At 40.2% G+C, this 25,361-nt stretch overlaps 1 protein-coding gene across 1 annotated transcript in view; it reads right to left on the bottom strand.

The window, feature by feature from the left end:
- Positions 1-5,545: 5,545 nt before the first annotated feature.
- STX12 (syntaxin 12) overlaps positions 5,546-25,361 on the bottom strand; it is a 42,720-nt gene continuing 22,904 nt past the window's right edge. Inside the window, exons 4-9 of the mRNA XM_047792840.1 lie at positions 22,268-22,405; positions 16,614-16,657; positions 14,627-14,732; positions 10,635-10,707; positions 9,099-9,181; positions 5,546-7,071 (exon numbers count right to left, since the gene is read on the bottom strand). Coding sequence (XP_047648796.1) covers positions 6,973-7,071; positions 9,099-9,181; positions 10,635-10,707; positions 14,627-14,732; positions 16,614-16,657; positions 22,268-22,405 — 543 coding nt within the window. The 3' untranslated portion in view covers positions 5,546-6,972. The remainder of the gene's footprint in view (positions 7,072-9,098; positions 9,182-10,634; positions 10,708-14,626; positions 14,733-16,613; positions 16,658-22,267; positions 22,406-25,361) is intronic.

Here is a 25,361-nt window from a genome sequence, read left to right as displayed (position 1 = left end):
ACCCTAATCCTCACAGACACTATGTTGGGTTCTTAACACACTGAGCCATAGTGGGAATTCCCCAACAGCTTTTCAGTTTTGTAGAAAATATGGGAGGATTATCTGACCTGTGTTTTTTTTTTTTTTTTTCTCTTTTAAAAGAAGCCAAATGCAAATTTATTGTTCACCCAGAAAGAGGCACTGAACAGCAACTTATCCCTTTCCATGATGGAGTTACTTTTGTTCTTGATTCCATACTACTGGTCCTGTTTTTCTTTCTTTGTTGTTTTGGCTGTGCCTGTGGCATGGGAAAGCTCCCAGGCCAAGGATTAAATCTGCACCACAGCAGCCACCCAAGCTGCTGCAGTAACAATGCCAGATCCTTAACCTGCTGCACCACAAGAGAACTCCATTTTATTTTAATTTTTTTGGTCCTCTAGATTTTATTTGTTTATTTTTGGCTTTTTGCCATTTCTTGGGCCGCTCCCGCGGCATATGGAGGTTCCCAGGCTAGGGGTCTAATCGGAGCTGTAGCCGCCAGCCTACGCCACAGCGACAGCAAATCGGGGATGGGAACCACATCTGCGACCTACACCACAGCTCACGGCAACACCGGATCCCTAACCCACTGAGCAAGGCCAGGGATCAAACCGGCAACCTCATGGTTCCTAGTCGGATTCGTTAACCACTGCACCACGACGGGAACTCCAGTCCTCTAGATTTTAAATCAAACATCATCCTGTTCAAGATTTTGCCCTTGGTGACTTCTCCAAGCATCAAGATTTAACTGTAGCATGATATTAACTTGGAATTTAAAATTATCAACTCTTAAGCAGGTAGGAGAATCACCTTTTCCTCTGGTCTTCAAATGCACAGTAAACTCATCCAGCAAGAATTGTTAACAGATCCAATCACTTATCAAATGACTTGTTAATATCCTCCTTTCCGGCCTTGTGATTCCAAAGATAGACTAGGCTGATAGTTTCACACTTGGTTTCAGGAAAACAGGCTATGGCTCCCTCCTTTGAGCACAAGGACTTGATTCTTAAGAAGGAATTAAATAGTCTCAAAAGTGTTTTAAGTGTAACAGAAAAGAGCAAGATACTTTTTTTTGTTTGTTTTGCTTTTTAGGGCTGCACCTGCAGCATATGGAGGTTCCCAGGCTAGGGATCTAATCGGAGCTACAGCTCCTGGCCACAGCCACAGCCATAGCCACATCAGATCCAAGCCAAGTCTGCAACCTACACCAAAGCTCATGGTAAGGACGGATCCTTAACCCACTGAGTGAGACCAGGGATTGAACCTGCAATCTCATGGTTCCTAGTCGCATTCGTTTCCACTCTGCCACAACAGGAACGCCCAAGCAAGATACTTTAATCTGCAGAGATTGTGTGGGCCTTTGAGGCTCTATTATTCCCTTTTCAGTCATGAGGTAGTGTTGAAGCCATTTCTATCTGTTAGTGAACAAATAACATGTAAGCTTTGCTATTCAGTCTCTCAGCTTCTGTGGGTGGTCCATTATTTAATCCCTTATAATGCTGAGTATACATCCAAGAAACCTAAAGCTATACTCTTACCCTTGTAATTCTTTACTCCTTGGTCATGTTCCCTGTTGCCAGCACAGCTGATATTCACACTGGCCTCTGATGTAATGGCACCTTACCCTTAACCAGGCCTTATAAAGCAAAATGCTCTTTGTTTGGGCACCAGTGATGTCAGTGTAGATCAGCAAACTGGAGGACAGCAGTCTGGGACATGAACCTTTTGAAATGTAAGGACTGATGGGCTAGCTGACTTTGGACTTTGAGGCTTCCTCAGAGTGTTTTAAGTGTAACATGTCTTCCTCATGTGAAGACATCAGGAGCATATTGATATCGAAAAACTTCCTTACAACATCATAGATATATGATCAAGTGGAAAGAGTGAAAAAAATTGTGTTTATATATAGATGGTACAATCAGGAGACTTCACTTAGCAGGGTGGTGAATGAAAAATTTACAAGGTGCTAACAAAAGATGTTCATGAAAACTGAATAGAAATTGCCACTACTCCAGACTTTTAAGGAATGCTTCACGAAAGAGGTGGTGGGCAGGATAGTTTATATCAGTGATGAACGGAGACAGGGTATAATGTCCAAAGGTATGGTTTTGAAGTCAGAGTGTTCCTGAGGTCATATCCTGGCTCCATTGCTCCTAAACTGTGATCAAATCACTTACCTACTATGCCTCAGTTTCCTAATCCATAAAAAGAGGACAAGAAAAATACATCTCCTTGATGGCTTTGTTGGTAGAATAAATGTGAAAAGTAAAAGTTAGCATAGTAAATTGCTTGCAAAGGGGTCAACTATTACCCCACAAATGACCATTCACATGCAGAGCACTTCCTCAAGCCTTGAAATATTTTTTTTTTTTTTTTTTTTTGCTTTTTAGGGCCACACCTGCGGCATATGGAGGTCCCAGGCTAGGGAAATTGGACCTGTAGCTGCTGGCCTATGACCTACACCACAGCTCACGGCAATGCCGGATCCTTAACCCACTGAGCAAGGCCAGGGATTGAACCTGCGTCCTCATGGACACTAGTCAGGTTAATTAACTGCCGAGCCACGACAGGAACTCTGAGCCTTGAAATTCTTATAGTAGATTACCATTCCTTCTTCAGTTGTAAAGTGATGGGGCTAGTCTAGATGAGTGGTCCAGATATTAGAGATATTATAGACCGGGGGAATAAAAGTAATATACAGTGTCAACTTTTATGTTGCCAACTAAAGAGATTTTTTTTTTTTTTTTTTTTTTTGCCACACCTGCAGCACACGGAAGTTCCTGGGCCAGGGATCAAACCCATGCCACCCCAGTGACCTGAGCTGCTGCAGTGACAACAGATCCTTAACCCACTGTACCACAAGGGAACACTTGCGTTAATTTTTTAAATGAAGATTGTCATCTAACATCACCACTTTTTCATTTTTATCCTCTTAAAAAGTAAGAAGGCCATTAGCTCAGATGCAAAGATGGTACTTTAAAAAGCCACTACATTATTTTTTCATTTCTTCATGGACTATAAAAATTTGGTCCTTGGAGTTCCCATCATGGCTCAGTGGAAACGAACCTCATTAGCATCCATGAGGACAAAAGTTCAATCCCCGGCCTCGATCAGTGGGTTAAGGATCTGGCGTTGCCATGAGCTGTGGTGTAGGTCACAGAAGTGGCTCGGATCTGGTGTTGCTGTGGCTGTGGCGTAGGCCGGTGGCGGTGGCTACAGCTCTGATTCAACCTCTAGCTGGGAACCTTCATGTGCCGTGGGCACAGCCCTAAAAAAGACAAAAACAAAAACAACGTGGTCCTTAATCAGAGTCTGACATTAAAAATTCTATTATTTCAAATTTATCTTTCAAAAATTAAGTACTAGAGTTCCCTGGTGGGCTAGCAGTTAAGGATCTGGTATTGCATTGTTACTCCTGTGGCTTGGGTCCCTGAATCGGTAGAGGTTTCATCCCTGGCTTGGGAACATCTGCATGCCAAGGATACAGCCAAAAAATTAAAATTAAGTACTAACTTGTCAAATTCCATTTTGGGTAAATATTAAAGTGAACTACTCAGTTGGCCTAAAAGCAGGGTCAAGGGTTGGAATCAAAACTGATTCAAGCTAATTTCCTGGCTAAATGGAAGTTCTAACGTAGCTGTATTTCATACCACTGGAAAGCAATATTGAAAAATTCTTCAAAACCTAGGAATATGGTAAACACGCCTAAAAAAGCTGGGAGGAAGCAGGTGATTTCTAGCTGTAAGAAACAGTTTAGAATGAAAGCTGGAGTTCCCGTTGTGGCACAGTGGAAACGAATCTGACTAGGAACCATGAGGTTGCAGGTTTGATTCCTGGCCTCGCTCAGAGGATTAAGGATCTGGCATTGCCATGAGCTGTGGTGTAGGTCACAGACATGGCTCGGATCTACTGTTGCTGTGGTTGTGGTGTAGGCTGCCAGCTGTATCTCCAATTCGACCCCTAGCCTGGGAACCTCCATATACCACGGGATTGGCCCAAGAAATGCCAAAAAAATAAAATAAAATAAATAATAATAATTAAGAAAACTGAATGGAGGAGGCTCAGGGTGTTTTTTTACTTTCCACTAAAATGTAATTTCACTTTGATATTTTTGCCCGATGGTACAAGGCAGTGTTTTACCACCAACCCTTAGCAAAACCAAACCAAAACAAAACCTGCCCAAGAAACATCAGTATAGCAGCTAGCAAGTTCTTGTTCTAGGACATTCACAGAGGAAGTATAGCCAGCATAACATTTCTACTTTACCCTATATGACAGTACTACTATTTTAATTCACTTGACGAGAGAACGCTCCATGAAGGAAGGAGAAAGGGAGAAAGAGAAAAGGAAAGGAATTCAGAGACAAGCATGGAACTTGTATGTTCAGACCAAACCCCTGTGTTTTATGGCTGTACGAGAGCTACCAAGGAAACTCAGGCCCTATGGGTTAAATAACTTGTTTAAATACCTACAGCAAGTTAATGACCAAGCTAAGATTCTCTAGGCCTTCTGTACCCCAGTCTCGTTTTTGACCTCCAAACCAATGGTTTTCAACTATGGTTACACATTAGAGTTATCTGGAGTTGGAGTTCCCATCGTGGTGCAGCAGAAACGAATCTGACTAGGAACCATGAGGTTGCAGGTTCAATCGCTGGCCTCACTCAGTGGGTTAAGGATCCGGCATTGCCATGAGCTGTGATGTTGGTCGCAGATGCAGCTTGGATCTGGCGTTGTTGTGGCTGTGGCATAGATTAGACTACTAGCCTGGGAACCTCCGTATGCTGCAGGTGAGGCCCTGGAAAACAAACAAACAAACAAAGAATTATCTGGAGGTTCCCAGGATAGGGGTCAAATTGGAGCTGTAGCCACCGGCCTACACCACAGCCACAGCAACGCGGGATCCAAGCCACATCTGCAACCAACACCACAGCTCACGGCAATGCCAGATCCTTAACCCACTGAGCAAGGCCAGGGATCGAACCTACAACCTCATGGTTCCTAGTCGGATTCGTTAACCACTGCACCACGACGGGAACTCCAAGGAGGATTCTTGAACAAGTTTATTAGGACCAATTAGCAGAATCTCTTGGTAACTACTACAAATTCCAGTCCATTCAAATTCTAGGTCAAGGTCATACTTGCTACTACTATCACCACCACCACTGGATTACATAGTATTATAGAACAGAACTATGGTGGCTTCATTTTACCCAGGCTGAAAGTTTTTTCACAATCAAGACTTTTCTTCCTGGAATTACAGATGATGTATTCAAGTCCAGCTATAATCTAGACTGAAAGGGCAGTGACTACAGAACCAAGGAATTAGCTCTGAAGCTGCTGCTTGGGCCACTGTGACACCCCAATAGCTCTATCCTGTTCTTCAAGGAAAGGACTCCTGAGCACCTATCCCACCCCAAGCCAGTCTTCACCTGCTCTCCAGTCTTCTTGCAGGTCTCAGTTTTTCTCCAGATAGCACATTACCCAATAGCTACTGCATCAGGATGTTAACTCATAAAAACTTACTACAAAAGCTTTTGAAATGTTTATTTGTATTTGTGGTGGGATGGTGCAGGAGTGCAAAGAAACTTATGTATTTAGCCCTTGTTTCCCTGCTGTTCACATTAGTAAATATTAAGTAACATTACTGGAAATGGAAGAAATAAATACAAATATATCCAGGGTAGCAAATCCTCTAATTCACTAATGGAGGAACTGAAATTGTTAACCCGATTCACATTTTTTTGAGTGCCTAAAGAAATTACATTCCCTTTAATGTACCTAGACCTGAGAAAAATGGGAGAGGACAACATCTATATTACAAGACAGCAATATTTTATTGAAACATTTTTTTGTCTAAAACTATGCAGGGAGAGATTAATCTCTTAGTCATAAATTAGGATAAGTCTAACATCACTATTCTAAACCAATATTATTTACAAAAAAGAACCTTTTCTTTGCTTTATCGCCAGATTCACAGGACTAAATTTTAAACCAACTTCAGTCTAGCTTTTAAAATCTTCCTGCCATCAAATGCCCAGCAACCATTATGAGGGATGGGCAGCCTTTTGATGGCAACCTTCATCATTCACCAGGAATGTATAACCACAACTTAGCAATGAAACAAAAAGACTAAATCATTCCAAACAATTCCTATTTGCTTTCCAAAGCATGCTTTGTCAAATACTCCCCTTCTATACAGACAGGTGGGAGAGGGACCCCACAGAGTATAGTAACGTTAATTAAATTAACCTCTTCAAAAAGTGAACAAGATGGTTTAGTGTATATATGGATGAACTGCAATAGATGACACTAGCAGATAAGAAACTTAAAACCCAGATTAACATGTTTCCCAACAACTGGCCAGCTCAAATAGATACTTTCTCATGTAATCTGGATCACATGTGCAATTTTTCGTTTTCTAGTTAAATGCATTGCCAAAATCTTTCAAAGCAAATAGGGAACAGGCTTCTTAGTAATTCAAATTAAAATGTTAAATTATAAAAATTGCTGGCTTATTATACAGTTTCTGATGAACTCTAGTAGGTTTGGTGCCAGAAAGTAATTCTATCTCAGTTGCTAGTCAAAATGTAAATCTTCCATACACATAAAAAGACAATATTACAAGACTGTAGTGTCACCTGCCAAAACAAGAATATCTAGAATGGAATTTTCGATAAACACTTGGGATGAAGGGCAATCAGAATACAAGAGAAAACAAAATCCACATAAATTAATTCTTAATTTGATAAATGAATAGAATGCATACATAAGGTGATAAATACTGTCTCCATAGGTCACTAATTCCAAGGACTAGTTAGTAGTTAGTTTCTAACTAAATGATTACAGGACGTTCTGGTGTATTCTCTCTTCTTGTGATCAGTTTGTTCTGGCAAGATTCCAACAAGCACTTGCCCTTGAAAACAGTCAGCGGAAGAAGGCTTGGAGGCAATCACTTCATTTATTACCTAGAATTATCCACAAAATAATTCCCAAGACTACAATAATCACTGACAGGACAAGGATCAGGATACAGATCTTCTTGCGAGATTTTTTCTGAGGAGAGAAATACGTAAAGAAGATACTCATGAGACAGGTGAAAAATATTTATATCTAAGACTCCAAGAGTGCTTCATCAATCTGCCTCCTGGTAATTCAAAATTAACTCTATCCGTGCATGATTATGTATAGACCTTCTCAAAAATCTCAAGTTACCAGTGCTAGGCAGCAGTGATAATTCCAGGCTCACTAATACAGTTTTGCAAAGGAGCCATTTATACCTATGTTGCTAGGCATTATTTGCAATAAAATAAGGTATTTGTACATGTGAATTTTAATAAAGGTCTTATGCCTATTATAAAATTTTATATTCATTGTAAAAAAATACAGACAAGCAGAAGAGAAAATAGTCACCCACAGATAAAACACTTGGAGTTCCCATTGTGGCTCAGCAGTTAATGAATCTGACTAGCATCCCTGAGGACACAGGTTCGATCCCTGGCCTGGCTCAGTGGGTTAAGGATCCAGAGTTGCCATAAGCTATGGTTCAGGTTGAAGACATGGGTCGGATCCTGCGTTTCTGTGGCTGTGGTATAGGCCAGTGGCTACAGCTCTACTCGACCCCTAGCCTGGAAACCTCCATATGCTGCAGGTGTAGCCCTAAAAAGACAAAAAAGACAAAAAAAAACAAAAAAAAACAAAAAACAACCCATGGATAAAATAGTTGATTTTTTTTTTTTTTGGCTTCACCCACAGCATGCAGAAGTTCCCAGGCCAGAAATCAAACCCAAGCCACAAGGGTGACCCAAGCCACAGCTGTGACAATGGTGGATCCTTAACCCACTGAGCCACTCAGGAACTCCAACAGCTGACATTTTGATTGTATTTCCTTCTGATATTTTACCCAAGCATATGGTTATCTGACATAATTGGGACCATATTGTATGATGTTTGATGTTTTTCTCATAACATTTTAGCATTAAACATTTTGATATTACAAATTCTTTATAAACATCTGTTTTAATTCCCACATAACAACATTGAGTGGATATATATAATTTACTTAATTGTTTCTTTACTGTTGGATATTAAAGTCATCATTCAGTTTTTAAAAAGAAACACTAATATTAAATACAAATTTAAGAACAGTCCCAGGTGAAATACAGCTATCTTAAGAACATGGTAAATGAGTGAAAGCTATTTATTTCTAAAAAGCCAAGCAACACCAAACTGAGATGGAATGAGAAGAACCTCATTTACAATATTTGTACACTGAGGTAAAGACCCAGATAAAAAGTCTTAAAACTAGAGTTTCAACCAATATATAGAAGAATATCATTTTATCAAAAGTAGAATGATTCATCCCTATTTATAACAAAATAACCACAAAAATGATAAGTTCCTATTATTTCATAGATAAATAAGCAGTCAGAGTTGATTCTATGTCCATCCTTTGTAGCAAAATTCAACAGAAAATATCTGCAAAGTTCTACTTTGTACATTTATTATCCTAATGGAAACAAATGTCAGCTGTTTAGGTTATAAAATCAGCCTTACACCAGATTAGTATCATGCTAGTTGACAGGGTTAGCTTTTTTTTTTTTTTTTGCTTTTAAGGGCCACACCTGCAGAATATGGACATTCTCAGGCTAGGGGTCGAATTGGAGCTACAGCTGCCAACCTATACCACAGCCACAGCCACGCCAGATCCGCGCCGCATCTGTGACCTCCATCACAGCTCACAGCAACGCTGGATCCTTAACTCACTGCTCGAGGCCAGGGATTGAACCCACAACCTCATGGTTCCTAGTTAGATTCGTTTCCGCTGTGCCGTGCTGGGAACTCCTAGAGGGTTGGCTTTGTAGCTAAGAGGCTTCTATGCCAGTTTATTCAAAGTTTGATGCCTTTTTGTAAATCACTCTGCAAGGGAAAATACTAAAAATGGAACTGGGACTGCAATCATGACTACTTGCCTCCAGCTGAAGCCTAAGCAAAAGGTTGGAGCTGTTCTCAGTGTGTCCCTGTACTCCGATGGCCCTCAACGTCTACAGCACAAAATGACTTTCCTTGGTACCTGCTTTTACCTGATAGTAAGCAGCTCGCTGTAACTGATCAGTAGCTCTTTCTACATGCACCTCTGAGCTTTCCACATTGGCTTCTATGCTGTCTGCAAAAAAGAAGGGCAGTAGATATTTTAACACACTCAGATGTTTCAAGACTGCAAACTGAACAAAATTCTGACGCCTGGTTTCAGCACCCTCACGCCAACTATCCAGCCATGAAATCAAAAGTTACTAACTCCCTAAGAGAATAGCTCTATTCTTTGGAAACAAACACTTTAGTATTTATGAGTAGAGGGTTATGAAGTATGAAACTCACCCACAAATGGCTCAGAGAACATCAGGTATATACACAGAGAGAGAGAGAGTGAGCGCAAATAAAAAGCAAATGGGGTAAAATGGTAACAAGAGGTATATCTAGGTAAAGGTTATAAAGGAATTCTGAGTTATTTTCATTTTGGCAACTTTTTATAAATTTAAAATTATTTCCAAAGAAAAAGTTTGTTTTTTCTTTTTATGGCTGCACCTGTGGCATATGGAAGTTCCCAGGCCAGGGGTCAAATCAGAGCTGCAGCTGGGGCCTACACCACAGCCATGGCAACACTGGATCTGAGCCACATCTGTGACCTACACTGCAGCTTATGGCAATGCTGGACCCTTGAGCACTGAGCAAGGCCAGGGATGGAACCCACATCCTTACAGAGAAAATGTCAGGTCCTTAACCCACTGAGCCACAATGGGAACCCCTCCAAATAAAAAGTTTTTCTTTTTTTGCTTTTTAGGGCCACACCCGAGGCATATCGCGGTTCCCAGGCTAGGGGTCGAGTCAGAGCTGTAGCTGCCAGCCTACACCACAACCACAGCCATGCAGGATTTGAGCCACGTCTGTGACCTACACCACAGCTCACGGCAACACCAGATTCTTAACCCACTGAGCAAGGCCAGGGATTAAACCTGTGTCCTCATGGATGCTAGTCAGATTCATTAACCACTGAGCCATGATGGGAACTCCCTAAAAAATATATATATATATGTATATATATATATAAATATATATAGGTCTCTATTTTTTAGGGCCGCACTTGCAGCATACAGAGGTTACCAGGCTAGGGGTCAAATTGGAGCTGTAGCCACCGGCCTACACCACAGCTCATGGCAACGCCAGATCCTTGACCCGCTGAGTGAGGCCAGAGATCAAACCCGCAACCTCATGGTTCCTAGTTGGATTTGTTTCCATGATGGGAACTCCCTTAAAAAGTTTTTAAAAAGGGTTACTAAACCCACAATTGTGCAAGTTTCTGAAGATAAAAACTGGGTAACTGACAGCTATTTCCCTAAATAGCCAAAGACTTAGCAAGAGGCTATGGCAAGCAAATGGAGCCAACTATTCATGGGAGCCTCATTTTAACATCACATTTGACAACATAAGGAAATTGCTTAAAAAATGAACTTAATAATTTTTAAATGGTATTCCGAAATTCCTAAGACACATCTTCCTGACCTTTCTGTACATAAATACCATCAACTCGCCTTTATATTAAAGGTATCAATAATACATACCAATTAGATCACCTTGTTCATGGATCATCATGGCCAAATCTTTAAATATCTGATTGACATCCAAAATGTCAGCCTAAGAAACACAAAATAACAATCAACTAACATCAAGCAACATGTTAGAAAATTTGTTTCTCTACTTACCTAAAGTTTTGGCTATTAATGTTAACACATTTGTTTTTATTTTATTTTATTTTTAGCTTTTTAGGGCCGTACCAGCAGCATATGGAAGTTCCCACAGGCTAGGGGTTGAATCAGAGCTACAGCTGTTGGCCTACACCACAGCCATAGCAATGCAGGATCTGAGCCTCAACTATGACCTACACTATACCACAGCTCACGGCAATGCTGAATCCTTAACCCGCTGAGCAAGTCCAGAGATTGAACCCATGTTCTCATGGATACTAGTCGGGTTCATTACTCCTGAGCCACGACAGGAACTCCCACATGTGTTTTTAAAGTTTATAAATCATGCTTTCTCCATAAAGAGCAAATGAAAGTTAATCATTAACATTTACTAAGTGACAACTATGTGCCAAGTACCATATACCAGGAAGGTAATTCCAAGCACAGACTTTAGCTTCAGAGGATTGTTGATCCTCCACAGTCTTGTTGTACAACTTTAAGAATTTCTCTGTACCTCTTCTCTAAAATGTGGACAATGACAGTACCTATCTCACAGGCTTTTCAGGAATACTCAATAAAGCTCTTAGAACTGTGCAATAAGCACTTCATAAGTGTTAGCTCTTAATAACTATCACCTAACTGGTCCTCATGACAACCCAATGAGACATGTATTATTCCCATTCTACAGAAGAGAAAATCAAGACTCAAAGAGGTTAAACGACTTATCCCAAAGTAGCTCAGCTAACAAGTGGCAAAATTGAGAATTAAAAAGTTCGTAATGTTTTGTTACTATGCCTCCTTAATACTTGAATTAACCATTCAGTTACTCTATGAAGTAAGTATCTTTGAGGATAATGAGGTTCAGGGAGGTTATGTAACTTGTCTAGTCACATAACCGATCGGTGAGGAAACTAAGCATTGCAGCCAGGATTATATCCCTGAGGTCCATGGTCTTTCAATTGCAATGCACTACCTCTCAGAATGTACAGTACAAAATGATGCTTTCAAAGCAATGACTTCCTAATCATAACTCAGCAAGAATAGTTCTTGCCAGCATCTCAGTAACTTGCGAAGAGTCTGCTATAGTTAGGACAGACTGCTAGTTGCTGTGAATATAAAAGGGCTTAATGGAGTGGAGCAATCAGTACACAATAAGAATAAAGAGTATTACATGGGAAATGACTCATGAATGGTACAGAAAGTCAAAAAAAGGAGGGACTATGGCAAAAGAGATAGGAATTAAGTTGTGACTTAGAGCAAAAGAAGTCATATTAGCTAGATTAAGAGCAAACAGCCCAATTTGGCTATAATATAGATGTGATATTATGATTCATAGTAATAAATATATATTTGGTGTTATCCCATTCTCAGCCCAGAGCTCATAAAACCCTTAAAATTTTCTAAGTGATAAATGAGATAAAGATGTCTGTTGTTATTCATGACAAGCCTCTTTCAACCATTCCTGAGTTTGTTATTGACTTGACTTTTGGAAAACCCCTAAGGATGGGGGCTGGTTGCCAGGGAACCAACCAGGTGATTAGATGGTTGGAACTTTCTGCCCCAATCTTGACCTCTGGGGAGAGAAGGGAGGGCTTGAAGTTAAATCAATTACCAAGTGCCAATTATTTATTTATTTATTTATTTTTGTCTTTTTTCCTTTTCTAGGGCCGCTCCCACGGCATGTGGAGGTTCCCAGGCTAGGGGTCTAATCAGAGCTGTAGCCACCGGCCTACACGAAAGCCACAGCAACGCAGGATCCGAGCCGCATCTGTGACCTACACCACAGCTCGCGGCAACGCCGGATCATTAACCCACTGAGCAAGACCAGGGATCAAACCGGCAACCACATGGTTCCTAGTCGGATTCGTTAACCACTGAGCCATGACAGGAACTCCCAGTTATTTAATCAATCATGCCCAAGGGACAGGGTTCTGAGAGCTTCTTGGTTGGTGAACACCTGGAGAGGGCACAGAAGTTCTGTGCCCCTTACTACAAACTCTGCCCTGTGCCTCTCTGCCATTTGGCTGTTCCTGAGATGTATCCTTTTATAATAAACTGGTAATCTAGGGAGTAAGCTGTTTTCTTGAGTTGTGTGAACTGCTCTAGCAAATTAATCAAACTAAAGGAAGGTGGTCACAAGAACCTCCAATTTCCAGCCTGTCAGTCAGAACCACAGGGGACAATCTGGACTTATGACTGGTATCTGAAGTTGTGTGTCTGTGTGTGTGTGTGTGTCCTGTGGAACTGAAACCTCAATCTGTGTGATCCGATGTAACTAACTCCAGGTAGAAAGCGTCAGCATTGAGTTAAATTAGGACATCCCTATGGTGTGGCAGAATTGCTTGACAGGGAAAAAACCCACACATTTGGGGGCCAGAAGTGTCAAGGTATAGTCTGAGAACAGAAGAGACACACAGGAGTGTGTTACTCCACCATTAGAATAGGGTTTGTATGTTAAATGCAGGAAATGACTGGATATGAAAATCCAGCCCTAAGGAATCTGGCCTTAATTCTGTTGAATGTGCAGTGCCCACTACACTCCTGACATACACTGCAGTCCACTCCTTAACCCTAACTCTACTCCCTGCTATAACAGTATTTCTAATGTTAAAGAATCAAGCTGATGATTAGGAGCAACAGGTGAAAAAGAGAAAAAGGAGTTCCTGCTGTGGCACAGTGAGTTAAGAATCCAACTGCAGCGGTTTGTGTCGCAGCAGAGGCACAAGTTCCATCCCCGAGCTGGTGCAGTAGGTTAAAGGATCTGGTGTTCTGCACCTGTGGCTCGAATTCAATCCCTGGCCCAGGAACTTCCCAATACCTCTGGTTCGGCCATTAAAAAAGGGGGTGGGGGGGAAGAAAAGATATGACATCTTTGAAGGCAATAAAAATTTTTTAAATCTCCAAATAATTCTAAAATGCAGTCAGGGTTCAGAACCACTGCCACAGATGAAGGTCAATGAAGAACTCCAAGTTTCCCTCTACAACCCTCCTCTCCCCACTGCCCCCAGGGATGGCAGTCTTCTATCTCCATGAGAAAAGTTCTTGGGTTTAAGGATATTTTACTGGTCATTGCGCAAAATTAAAGTTGGGGAACTCAGCTAAGAAAGGCCTCAAGACCTCTCCCTCAACACCTACCTCAGAAACTGTTCCTATTTCTCTGACCCACTGAGGTGATATCCACAACTTGGGAGTGAACTTTGGGATGCACAAAAACGGAGCAAACATTTTGGCCTGCCTTTATTTGGGGCTATTCGGTCTAAGCTCTCTGCAGAGCTCTACCAAACCCAGAGGTTGGCACTGAGGTTCAGAGATAGCGTCTTTTTTTTCTTCTTTTTGCCATTTCTTGGGCCGCTCCCGTGGCATATGGAGGTTCCCAGGCGAGGGGTCGAATAAGAGCTGAAGCCGCCAGCCTATACCAGAGCCACAATAACGCAGGATCCGAGCCACGTCTGCGACTTACACCACAGCTCACGGCAACGCCAGTTCCTTAACCCACTGAGTGAGGCCAGGGATCAAACCCGCACCTCATGGTTCCTAGTCGGATTCGTTTCCGCTGTGCCAAGATGGGAACTCTGGAGACAGCGTCTTAATGAGCAATAAAATACCTGTTTGCCTTGCTCTATTCCCTATACATACTCTCATGCAGACCATATAAGATATGATGACTGAGAAAAGAATTGGGGTATTCTCAGACATGATAGACAATACTGTCGTAAGAGTAGTCCAAATTCACCATGATTACCTTGAGACATAATATGCAAACTACACAACAACTCATTTCATCTTTTTTCATAATCACCAAGAGAAAAAACAAGGTGGATTAGAGATTACAGATGCGAGTCAGACAAAAAACATAACCTGGTTCTCACCTCCAGCTGCCGAATCGCCGTTTCCCTCTCTTTAATGAGTTCCAGATCCTGTTCAGTGATGGCCACCTCATCCTCCTGGCTCTGCATCTGGTTCCACTCCTCATGGCTGCAGGGAGACAAGCACATTAGCTGATTCCTCCTCTCTAAGGTGCCAGCAAAGCCCGCCCAAAGACAGTACCAGGGTTCCAACTCCTCTGGCATCAGTACAAGGCCCTGAAGGCCACATTCTTCATCACCAGAGGCAAAGAGCTGGTAACACCAAGAAAATAAAGTCTTAGCTTTCATGGGTAAAACTAAGAGGAAGTAGAATTGTGACAGATGAAACCTGTTGCTGTTTCCATTCAGGGGTACACTCTGCAATCTTGCTGGGGCTTGCTAGACAAGCAGTGGGCAGAGATTTGAAGTCAACAAAGTAAACTAGCCTATTCTCTCCCAGGTCACTCTCAAAGTGCAAGCTGTGTTGGTCTCTCAGGTCCTACATGAGATCCTTAGAGGAGAGCAGGCTAAGCGACCTGTTGGTGCTTCACCAACTAGTCCAACAGAATCACATCTCCTGGTTTTCAGGAATCTCCTTGAGGTTATGCTTTAGGTTAAATGACTATAAAATCAAAGTAAATCAAAGTAAAAAGCTAGTGAAATACAACTCTTCTTTTCAGGTACCATATTTAGAAGAAAGGCATATGACACATTATACTAGACCCAGAACACTTTGCAAATCCAGTGTTAAGTATTTTTCCAACAGTACACATAAATCACACATTATCTCAACAATATTTAAAGAATTTCCTCCATGTGCTGGAGATAAAAAAACTGAGTTAGAGGCTTCTGAGGTGCTCATAGTATAGTGGGGGGAAGATAATATCTCTGATAAGACATTTTACATTTTGAACTAATACCATCAGTACATTTCCGTGCAACTGTTAATTCAGTGTGGAGAAGTTAAGAAAGGAGATAGCTTTCAGAAACAAACTGTTTTTCCTTTCCCAGCCACACTCAAGGCATATGGAAGTTCCCAGGCCAAGGACTGAATCCAAGCTGCAGCTGTGACCTACACAACAACTGTGGCAAGGCTAGATCCTTATCCAGCTGTGCCAGAGCAGGAACTCCTGCTTTTTCTTTTAATACTCCTTGAAGAATGTGTTGCCTCCATTTCAGAGAAAAGTAAACAGAGACCCAAGAACTTTGAAGAACTTAATTCTGAACTAGAGGTAAAATTATTTAGACCTCCTAATCTGTAGATTTGTGGGTTCATATCTACTCCTAGTGAGCTAAACACTTTTCCCAACACAGAGATATCAGAGATTTCTTAGAAGTTTTTTATTCACTTGAAATTATTCCTTCCATAACTTAAAGATCTTAGAAAAGCCCACAATTTTGATGTTTTTATTTGGGGGATTATAAATTACCCACCATAGGGCTCCCTTTATTCTTCCTTCTTTTTTCTCATTGTTTTTTGTTTGTTTGTTTGTTTGTTTGCTTTTTAGGGCCAAATTCACGGCATATGGAGGTTCCCAGGCTGGGGTCCAATTGAAGCTATAGCCGCTGGCCTACACCACAGCTCACGGCAACACCGGATCCTTAGTCCAATGAGCGAGGCCAGGGATCAAACCCGCAACCTCATGGTTCCTAGTCGGATTCATTAACCACTGCACCACGATGGGAACTCTGGTCTTTTTATCTTTTTAGGGCCACACCCACAGCATGTGGAGGTTCCCAGGCTAGGGAGCTGTAGCTGCCAGCCTCCACCACAGCCATAGCAACGCCATATCCGAGCCGCGTCTGCGACCTACACCACAGCTCATGGCAACGCCGGATCCTTAACCCACTGAGCGAGGCCAGAGATCAAACCTGCAACCTCATGGCTTCTAATGGGATTCGTTTCCACTGCGCCACAACAGGAACTCCTTCTCAATGATTTTTAAAATTAAAAGTAAGTGTAAAGTATAAAATCCCATCTCAACCATCCACCTTAGAATAATTCCCTTACCTGTCAAACGAGACGAGCTGTTCCTCTCTTTGCCTCTCTTCCGCCTAGAAAGCAGATGGCATCATTGCTGCTGTTATCCAGAAACATGTCACAGACACACACACACACACACACACACACACACACACACACACAAACAATGGCTTCCTTTAGCTTAGCTATGGTAAGAAGCAACATCCCTTGGCTCCAACAGGATCTGTAAGATGACTCAGGGCTCTGGCAATCTGTCTTGACTAGGAAATGGGTGTGGAGTAGTTGAAAGCAAATCTGCATCCAGTTTGGGTTCAGAACAGAAACCATACTAAATAAGATGGAGAGAACATGTAGGAGAAAGAAATAAAAATTAATAATAACCTTTTAAAATTTGGAGGGAGGTGGATTAAGAGAAAAGAGTTGAAAATGTGCAAGGAAACAAATTTTCAGAACCTCTGAAGATTTTTGAAATGGACACTTAAAGCACATTAAGTACTAGAGTGGCAAACTGACTTCAAAAGTCAGTCTAATTACCTGTGTAAGAAAAAATGGTAAAAGCAATCTTTTCCTATTTTTAAAAAACCTTTCCTTTTTATGTTAGCAATAATTAAAAGGATAAGCAAAATAAAGAAAATTTCAAAATTCTACCCACCCAGAGGAACACTGTGGGTTTTTTTTTTTTAATTTTTATTCTTTCCCTAGATCAAGAAACACTGCTAGTGTCCTAAAGCCTACCGATGTGCCCTTCTCCGATTACAACCTCCTCCCTCTCCTTTAAAGTAACCATTATCCTGACTTCGTGAGAATCATTTTCTTGTATATTTAAGAGTGACATTTAACATCATTTTACCTGATTTTTTTTTTTTTTTGTCTTTTTGCTATTTATTGGGCCGCTCCCGCAGCATATGGAGGTTCCCAGGCTAGGGGTCTAATCGGAGCTGTAGCCACCGGCCTAGGCCAGAGCCACAGCAATGCGGGATCCAAGCCGCGTCTGCAACCTGCACCACAGCTCATGGCAATGCTGGGTCGTTAACCCACTGAGCAAGGGCAGGGACCGAACCCGCAACCTCATGGTTCCTAGTCGGATTCGTTAACCGCTGCGCCACGACGGGAACTCCATTTCACCTGATTTTTGAACTTGATGTGAATGGAATTTTACTGTTTGTATTCTTTCATGCTTAGATTGGATCACACTGGATTACACCAGATCCTCCCTGATGCTAAATGTAATAACAGTGGTTCCTTTTCTTTGTTGTAAGATATTATACAATCACAACATATTTATCTATTCTACTGTTAACTGACATTTGGATGTTTCTAATTTTTGACTACTACAAATAATGCTGCCATGAACATTCTGGTACCTATATCCTGGTATAAACATATAATGTTCTCTAGGATAAAACTGCTGGTTCATAAGGTATTCATGTGTTCTGAAATTATAGCCAAAATATTTTCCAGTGGTTGTTCTAATTCATGCTACCACTGGCCAGGTAAGAAGTTTCTGTTATATCATATCCATGGCAATAACCCTCAGTGTGCACATAATTTTGAAAAGTTGAGTACCTCTCCATTTGTTTGACCATTCCTCAAAATAATACTAAGACATTATTTGCCTTTTTCACCGTGTTGACAAAAACAAGGTGGACAAAACTACTCCTGGCACTTTAACACAAATCAAGGCAGTGGCACCCAATTGTGCTGGGATTCTTTTATTCTTTATCACCACACATGGGGGGAGGATGTTTGTCCTTAATAAAGCCATTGAAATAATTAATCAAATCTCAATACCTGTCTTTTTAATATTCTGATGATGAAATGAGAAATATACATAAAGCATGTCTGCTACAGACCAAAAAACGCTATTTGTGTCTAGGAAAAGCACTTGTGTGAATGAGTTGCTGAGTGAACTAGCTACTTTTTTGGGGGGAACAGCATTTTATTCAATATGGCTTATAATTAGATACGAAATTTTTATAAACTTGTTAAAATACTAAACTTTTAATAAAATTTGCTTAAATATATATGCAAACTTTTATATATATGATATACGTAAAAGAACATAACAACAATCTATGGTTTCTCAGATGGGTATTTGAAAGACAAGTTCTTGAAAATAAACAAGGTAAGCCTATCACCTCAAGGAAAATAATGGACAGTGTTTGTTGCCACAGATAAAAATATAGCTTTCAAATTAAAAAAAAAAATTTTGGAAAATTTGTATTTACTGCTTGTAAACCTGAGAGTTGCCCAAAAAAGATTTTTCTGATCAAGCTGAAGATAATACATGATTTTCTGACATTGTGAAATAAAATACATTAACATTTAGAACTTAGGGAACCCACATTTTCCAAACAATAAGTACCTGATGTTATAAATTGTGCATGAATAAAAGAGCCAATCAAAGTGTAAGACATACCAACAGATTTCAATGTATCGGAATATGAAAAAGTCATTAATATGGTTTTAGATTCCACAATGCAACTAACTTTGTCAAATTCTGATGCAGTATCAAAGAAGAATATCAACAATGATCTGAAGAGGTTAGTTAAAATACTCCTTCCCTTTCTAGTTACATATCTATGTGAGGCTGGATTTTCTTCAGATAACTCAACCAAAACAACATACCGCAATAGACTGAGTATAGAAATAACTATGAAAATGTAGCTTTCCTCTAGCAAGCCAGATAATAAAAATACACGTAAAAATGAAAACGCCACTCTTCTCAGCAACTTGTTTTTCAAAAAATAGTTTTAAATATAAAACTATGTTTACTATATAAAATATAAAATAGGATATAATGGGTTTATTATTTATAAATGAATAAACATTTTAAAAATGTCTCAGTTTTAATTCTATTACAATAAATATCAATAGATATAATTTATACAAACAAAATCTCTTTGGAATCCTTAATACTTTTTAAGAGTGTAATGGGGTCCTGAGATCAAAAAGTTTGAGAAACTATTGTTTTATTGGGTTGTCTTTTTCATATTGATTCCTGAGAATTCTTTATATATTCTGTTTTGTTTTTATTATTTCTTGGGCTGTTCCTGTGGCATATGGAGGTTCCCAGGCTAGGGGTCTAATGGGACAGAGCCACAGCAACGCGGGATCCGAGCCGCATCTGCAACCTACACCACAGCTCACGGCAACGCCAGATCGTCGACCCACTGAGCAAGGGCAGGGATCGAACCCGCAACCTCATGGTTCCTAGTCGATTTTCGTTAACCGCTGCGCCACGAAAGGAACTCCTATATATTCTGGATATTAGCCTTTTGTCAGTTGTACATACAGCAGTATCTCCTTGTTTGTGATTCGTCTGTAATATTTACCATTTTCTTTGTTTTTCAGACTCACTATCTGGGATCGCCTTCCTGCCTGAAGTACATCCTTCAGAATGTTCTTACATAAGGTGTGCTGATAGCAAACTCTCTTTTGACTGAAAATGTCTTTCATTCTGAAAATGCCCTCATTCTGAGTAGCTATTTTCTCTAGGTTTAGAATCCTAGATAGACAATCATTGTCCTTCATAACATTAAAGGCAACACTCTGCTTGCTTCAACTGTCACTGTTGACAAGTCAGCTGTCACTCTACCTATGGCATCTTTAAAGGTATTCTGTTGTTTTCCTGGCCCCCCCCCCCTTTTTTTTTAATGATTTTCTCTTTGTCTTTGGTGTTCTGAAGTTTCTCTTTGATATACCTAAATGAGAATTTTAAAATTTACCCTTCTTGGGATTTGTCAGGCTTCTTGAAACTGTAGATTAGGGAATTCCCGTCGTGGCGCAGCGGTTAACGAATCCGACTAGGAACCATGAGGTTGTGGGTTCGGTCCCTGCCCTTGCTCAGTGGGTTAACGATCCGGCGTTGCTGTGAGCTGTGGTGTAGGTTGCAGACGCAGCTCGGATCCCGCATTGCTGTGGCTCTGGTGTAGGTTGGCAGCTGCAGTTCTGATTAGACCCCTAGCCTGGGAACCTCCATATGCCGCAGGAGCGGCCCAAGAAATAGCAAAAAAGACAAAAAAAAAAAAAAAGAAACTGTAGATTAGTGTCTTTCATCAGTTCTGAAATATTACCAGTCATCTCTTCAAATATCACCGCTGATCTATGTCTGCTCTATTCTCATTTTGTAACTCTACTTAAATCCAGTTTAGATCTTTTCACTTCATTCCCCATTTCTCATAATCTTTTCTCCCGATTTAACTTCTTAACCCCTTGTCCTACATGCTAGATAATACCTTCTAATCTATTTTCTAGTTAAACCCACAGCCTTTAAGCTTTTAATTTCTACATTATATTTTTCAACTCTAGAAAATCTTTTGACTCTTTCCAAAGCTTTTTGAGAAGTTTCCTGCTTCCTGTAGATGTATTTAAGATTCTCTTCTATTTCTTTAAACGTAATAAGTACAGTTGTCTTATAATTCTAATGTATGAAGTCTTTGAAGGTCCATTTCACCTCACTGTTGTTTCTACTAGTTCTTGTTCAGGTGGTTTTTGTTTATTTGTGCACCTTGGGCTGCTCACTACACTTGGAAAATTATTCGAAGGTACTCTTTTAGGGTTAGGACAAAGTCTAAATAGAGAGGATTTGTATTTGCTTCTGCTTGGTACACAGGTACTCTACCAGTCCAGGACTACTTGAAACTTGAGGCTTTGGGACCATTCAGGTAGTATGAATTTGGGCAGTAAATTTATCTGAAGATTACTTTATGGTACACCTTATTATCTGGATTTCCTTTCCATCCTGCCATTCTCAATGCCAATGCAATCTTTTTTTGCAGATTGCTAGGGGAAAGGGGGGCTTATTTTTCATTTTTTAGGGCCCAGTTTAAATTGAGCTGCACCTTTTTTTTTTAGTTTTTTATTATAGTTGATTTATAATGTTCTGTCAATTTCTGCTGTACAGCAAAGTGACCCAGTCATATATATATATATATATATATATATATATATATATACATATACATATGTATATATATATATATATACATTCTTTTTCTCACATTATACTTTATCATGTTCCATCACAAGTAACTAGTGCTCTACAGCAGGAGGAGCACCTTATTTTAGATTATTCACCTTGTGTGGACCCTTGGCTTTGACTTTTGCCTCCCGCCCCATGACACGAGGACCAGCAACATTAAATTCAAGTTTGCCCTCAGTAAAAAGTACTCTGCACAAAAGCAGCTTCAGTGCTCTGCTTACCTTTACGGGTTTACAGCTTCTCTTAGACTCTGACCTTAATATTTTCATGGCTCTTTGATACTTTTGAAGAGTTATGCTGTTAAAATCTAGTCTTTGTTAATTCTTTTCAAAGAGAAGGCTAATCCAAATAACCTAGCCTGGTATATTCTAGGAAATGGATTTATTCCACTTTGAAGTTTTTAACATAATATCAACATAACAATAAAAAGAAAAAAATTACAAGTAATTTTACCTGTCATTTTTGTAAATCTTTGTACATATTTCTTTCTGTCTTTGACCATATGCACACTTTTTTTAAAAAAACAAAGGTTATACCAATCTGACATTGTTACAGCAGTTAATGTCTATATTTATTATTTGGAGGATAGTAAACAAACACAAATGATCAAAAATTTAAAAAACAACAACAACAACAAAAAACCTTAGGAAAGAACATCCTGACATTTGCAAAGGTCTTCTTTCGGGAATAAACTTACAGAAAGACGAGATCCAGCTCTTGCTCTGGCAATACTCTCCTTTTCCTTTTCAGACACCCTTCTCTGCACAGCCTGGAAACTGTTTAAGGCTGCAGAGAAGTCATTCATGAGACGCTCCTTCTGAAGTTTCTGCTGGCGCTGAGGAAATTAAACAAGAACTTGAAATTTCATATTAACCTAGAATCATCTGGGGTTTTTTTTGGACATCATTTTTTTAAATTGAAGTAGAACTGACATACAATATTAGAATTATTTGGTTTTAATTCCAATTAAAAGCAAAATTATGCCCCCTAAAGATTTCCAACTAGGAAAATTACTATGAAATAGGCTCTTCCCTAAATTAATAAATTTGTTCTTTGCTAACTCAGAGTTTTCCTTCATTCATTCTGACAAATCTGGGACTTGTGTGTCATTTACCTTGTAAGGGAATCTCAGAGGGAACTGCAATTCAGAATTTTGGTTCCCTGGAGAATCTAAAAGCAGAAAAACACCTATGGACTCAGATTGGACCCAAACAGAGATGGTGTTCTTGCTAAAATGTTAAAACTGTATTAATCTATACTGAGTTCTCAGCTTACCTGAAACCCATACAATCATTTTCCTTCACACTGTACTGAGGTTCAAAATCTCTGAGAAAACTACTTTGTACGGTTACAGGCTACCTTTTCTAAGCTTACTGATACTAACAAAAAACACATATTGAGAGCATTTGCTGTGTGCTGAGAACACAGAAGTAAAAACTCACTCCTGACTTCAAATAGCTTACCATCTATATGTAGATAAAGAATTTACATACACAAGCAAAAAATCAGTAATTTGCTATATTCAACAGTACTATAGGAGTTCAGAGGCAAGTATAATCAGTAAGACTCCAAGTGGCCAAAAAGGCCTCAAGAAGAGGTGGACATTAAAGGAAGCGTGAATAGTAGAGAAAAGGGGTAAGGTAAATTCAGGCAAGAGAACAGTATAAGCAAAGGTACCGTGGTAGAAATTTACAGAGGATCAAAGACGGTTTGGCTGGAACCAAAGGCTTTTTCATGAAAATAGCTAAAAGATAAAACTTGAAAAGCAAGGAAGGGGCTGGCCACTGAAGGTTTTAAATGTCAAGCTAGTGAGGCTGGGATTTAACCTCTAAAGAACAAAGAACAATGAAGATTTCTGTGAAGGGAACATAATAGGTACAAAATGGTAACTTAGAAGAACCAGTCTGTGATGCTGTACACAATGGAATGGGAAAAAGAAACAAGTCAAAAAGATGACAGTGATAATCTATGTTTAAGGTGCGGAAAACAAGGTATCAGTAATGAGAAACCAAGAAATGAATCTAGGAGTTCCCATCAAGGCTCAGTGGTTAACGAATCCTACTAGGAACCATGAGGTTGAGGGTTCAATCGCTGGCGTTGCTCAGTGGGTTAAGGATCCGGCGTTGCCTTGAGCTGTGGTGTAGGTCACAGATGCAGCTCAGGTCCTGTGTTGCTGTGGCTCTGGCGTAGGCTTGGCAGCTACAGCTCTGGTTGGACCCCTAGCCTGGGAACCTCCATATGCCGCAGCTGTGGCCCTAGAAAAGACAAAAAAAAAAAAAGAAAGAAAGAAAGAAAGAAAGAAATGAATCTAAGAAACATTATATAACTGGCTGTGGGGAAAAGGAGATAAAGTCAAGAAATGACTCAAATTTCACACCTGAGAGTGTGATAGTACTAGAGAAAGCAAATTTAATTTTTTTTTTATTTAAAATTTTTTTTGTCTTTTTAGGGCCACACCTGAGGCATGTGGAAGTTCCCAGGCTAGGGGTCTAAATCTGAGCTGCAGCTGCCAGCCTACACCACAGCCAGAGCAACTCTGGATTCTTAACCCACTGTGCGAGGCCAGGGATGGAACCTGCGTCCTCATGGATACTAGTCAGATTCTTTTCCACTGAGCCATGATGGGAACTCCCCAGGAAAGCAGATTTAGGTAAGGAATTTTTTGGGGGGGGGGGCATTGATTTTTTTTTTTTTTTTTAGGGCCGCACCTGAGATATATGGAGGTTCCCAGGCTAGGGGTCCAATTGGACCTGTAGCTGTACCCCTACGCAATAGCCACAGCAACTCCAAATCTGAGCACACCTGCAATCTACACCACAGCTCACGGCAACGATGGATCCTTAACCCACTGAGAAACGCCAGGGATCGAACCTGCGTCCTCCTGCATACCAGTCAGATTCGTTTCTGCTAAGCCACAACGGGAACTCCAAGGTGAGGAACTTTTTATCCTTTTTCTGGGATTTTAACTTTTATATAAACATTTTAACAATAAGGGGGAATTTCCCAATCTCACTATCCAAAAATACTATCTTTTAAGTATATCATTAAAATTTTCCACGTTACACCTTTATAATTATGGTCTTTGTTACATAATATTCCATTAAGCTGATTTAATAAATTTTATGTAAACATTTCTTCTAGGCTGTTCCATTTTTGGGGGTGAGGGGCCGCAACTGTGGTGTATGGAAGTTCCCGTCCAGGGACTGAACCCAAGCTGCAGTTGGGGCAACACCAGATCCCTAACTTGCTGTACCACGAGGGAACTTCCTAGTTTGTTCTTTTTTTTTTTCTTTTTCTTTTTTCTTTTTTCAGCTGCACCTGTGGCATATGAAATTCCCAGGCCAGGAGTCTTACTGGAGCTGCAGCTGCCAGCCTACACCACAGCCACAGCAACACCATATCTAAGGCGCATCTGCGACCTATACAACAGTTTTCGGCAACACCAGATTCTTAACCCACTGATCAAGGCCAGGGATCAAACCTGCATCCTCACTGACACTGTGTCAGATTCTTAACCTGCTAAGCCACAATGGGAACTCCAGTTGTTCCATTTTTAACTATTCTAAATAAAGCTAAAGTGAGACCCATTGCAACGACTAATATTTATACAGTGCTTATCATGTACCAGTACTGTCATAAGTACTTATTTTATAATAACTCATTTAATCCATACATCAACCTACAAATTACTATTAAGTACTATTAGTAATTTGTATTACTTACTATTACAGCCCCAATTTTACAGGTCAGAAAAACAAGGCACAGAGAGGTTAAGCAATTTTCCTAGGATC

This window comes from Phacochoerus africanus, chromosome 8 (assembly GCF_016906955.1).
Source record: "Phacochoerus africanus isolate WHEZ1 chromosome 8, ROS_Pafr_v1, whole genome shotgun sequence".
In the NCBI taxonomy this organism is placed as follows: Eukaryota; Metazoa; Chordata; class Mammalia; order Artiodactyla; family Suidae; genus Phacochoerus; species Phacochoerus africanus.
The sequence above is the reverse complement of the archived record's forward strand: the minus strand, read 5'-3'. Positions and strand labels throughout refer to the sequence as shown.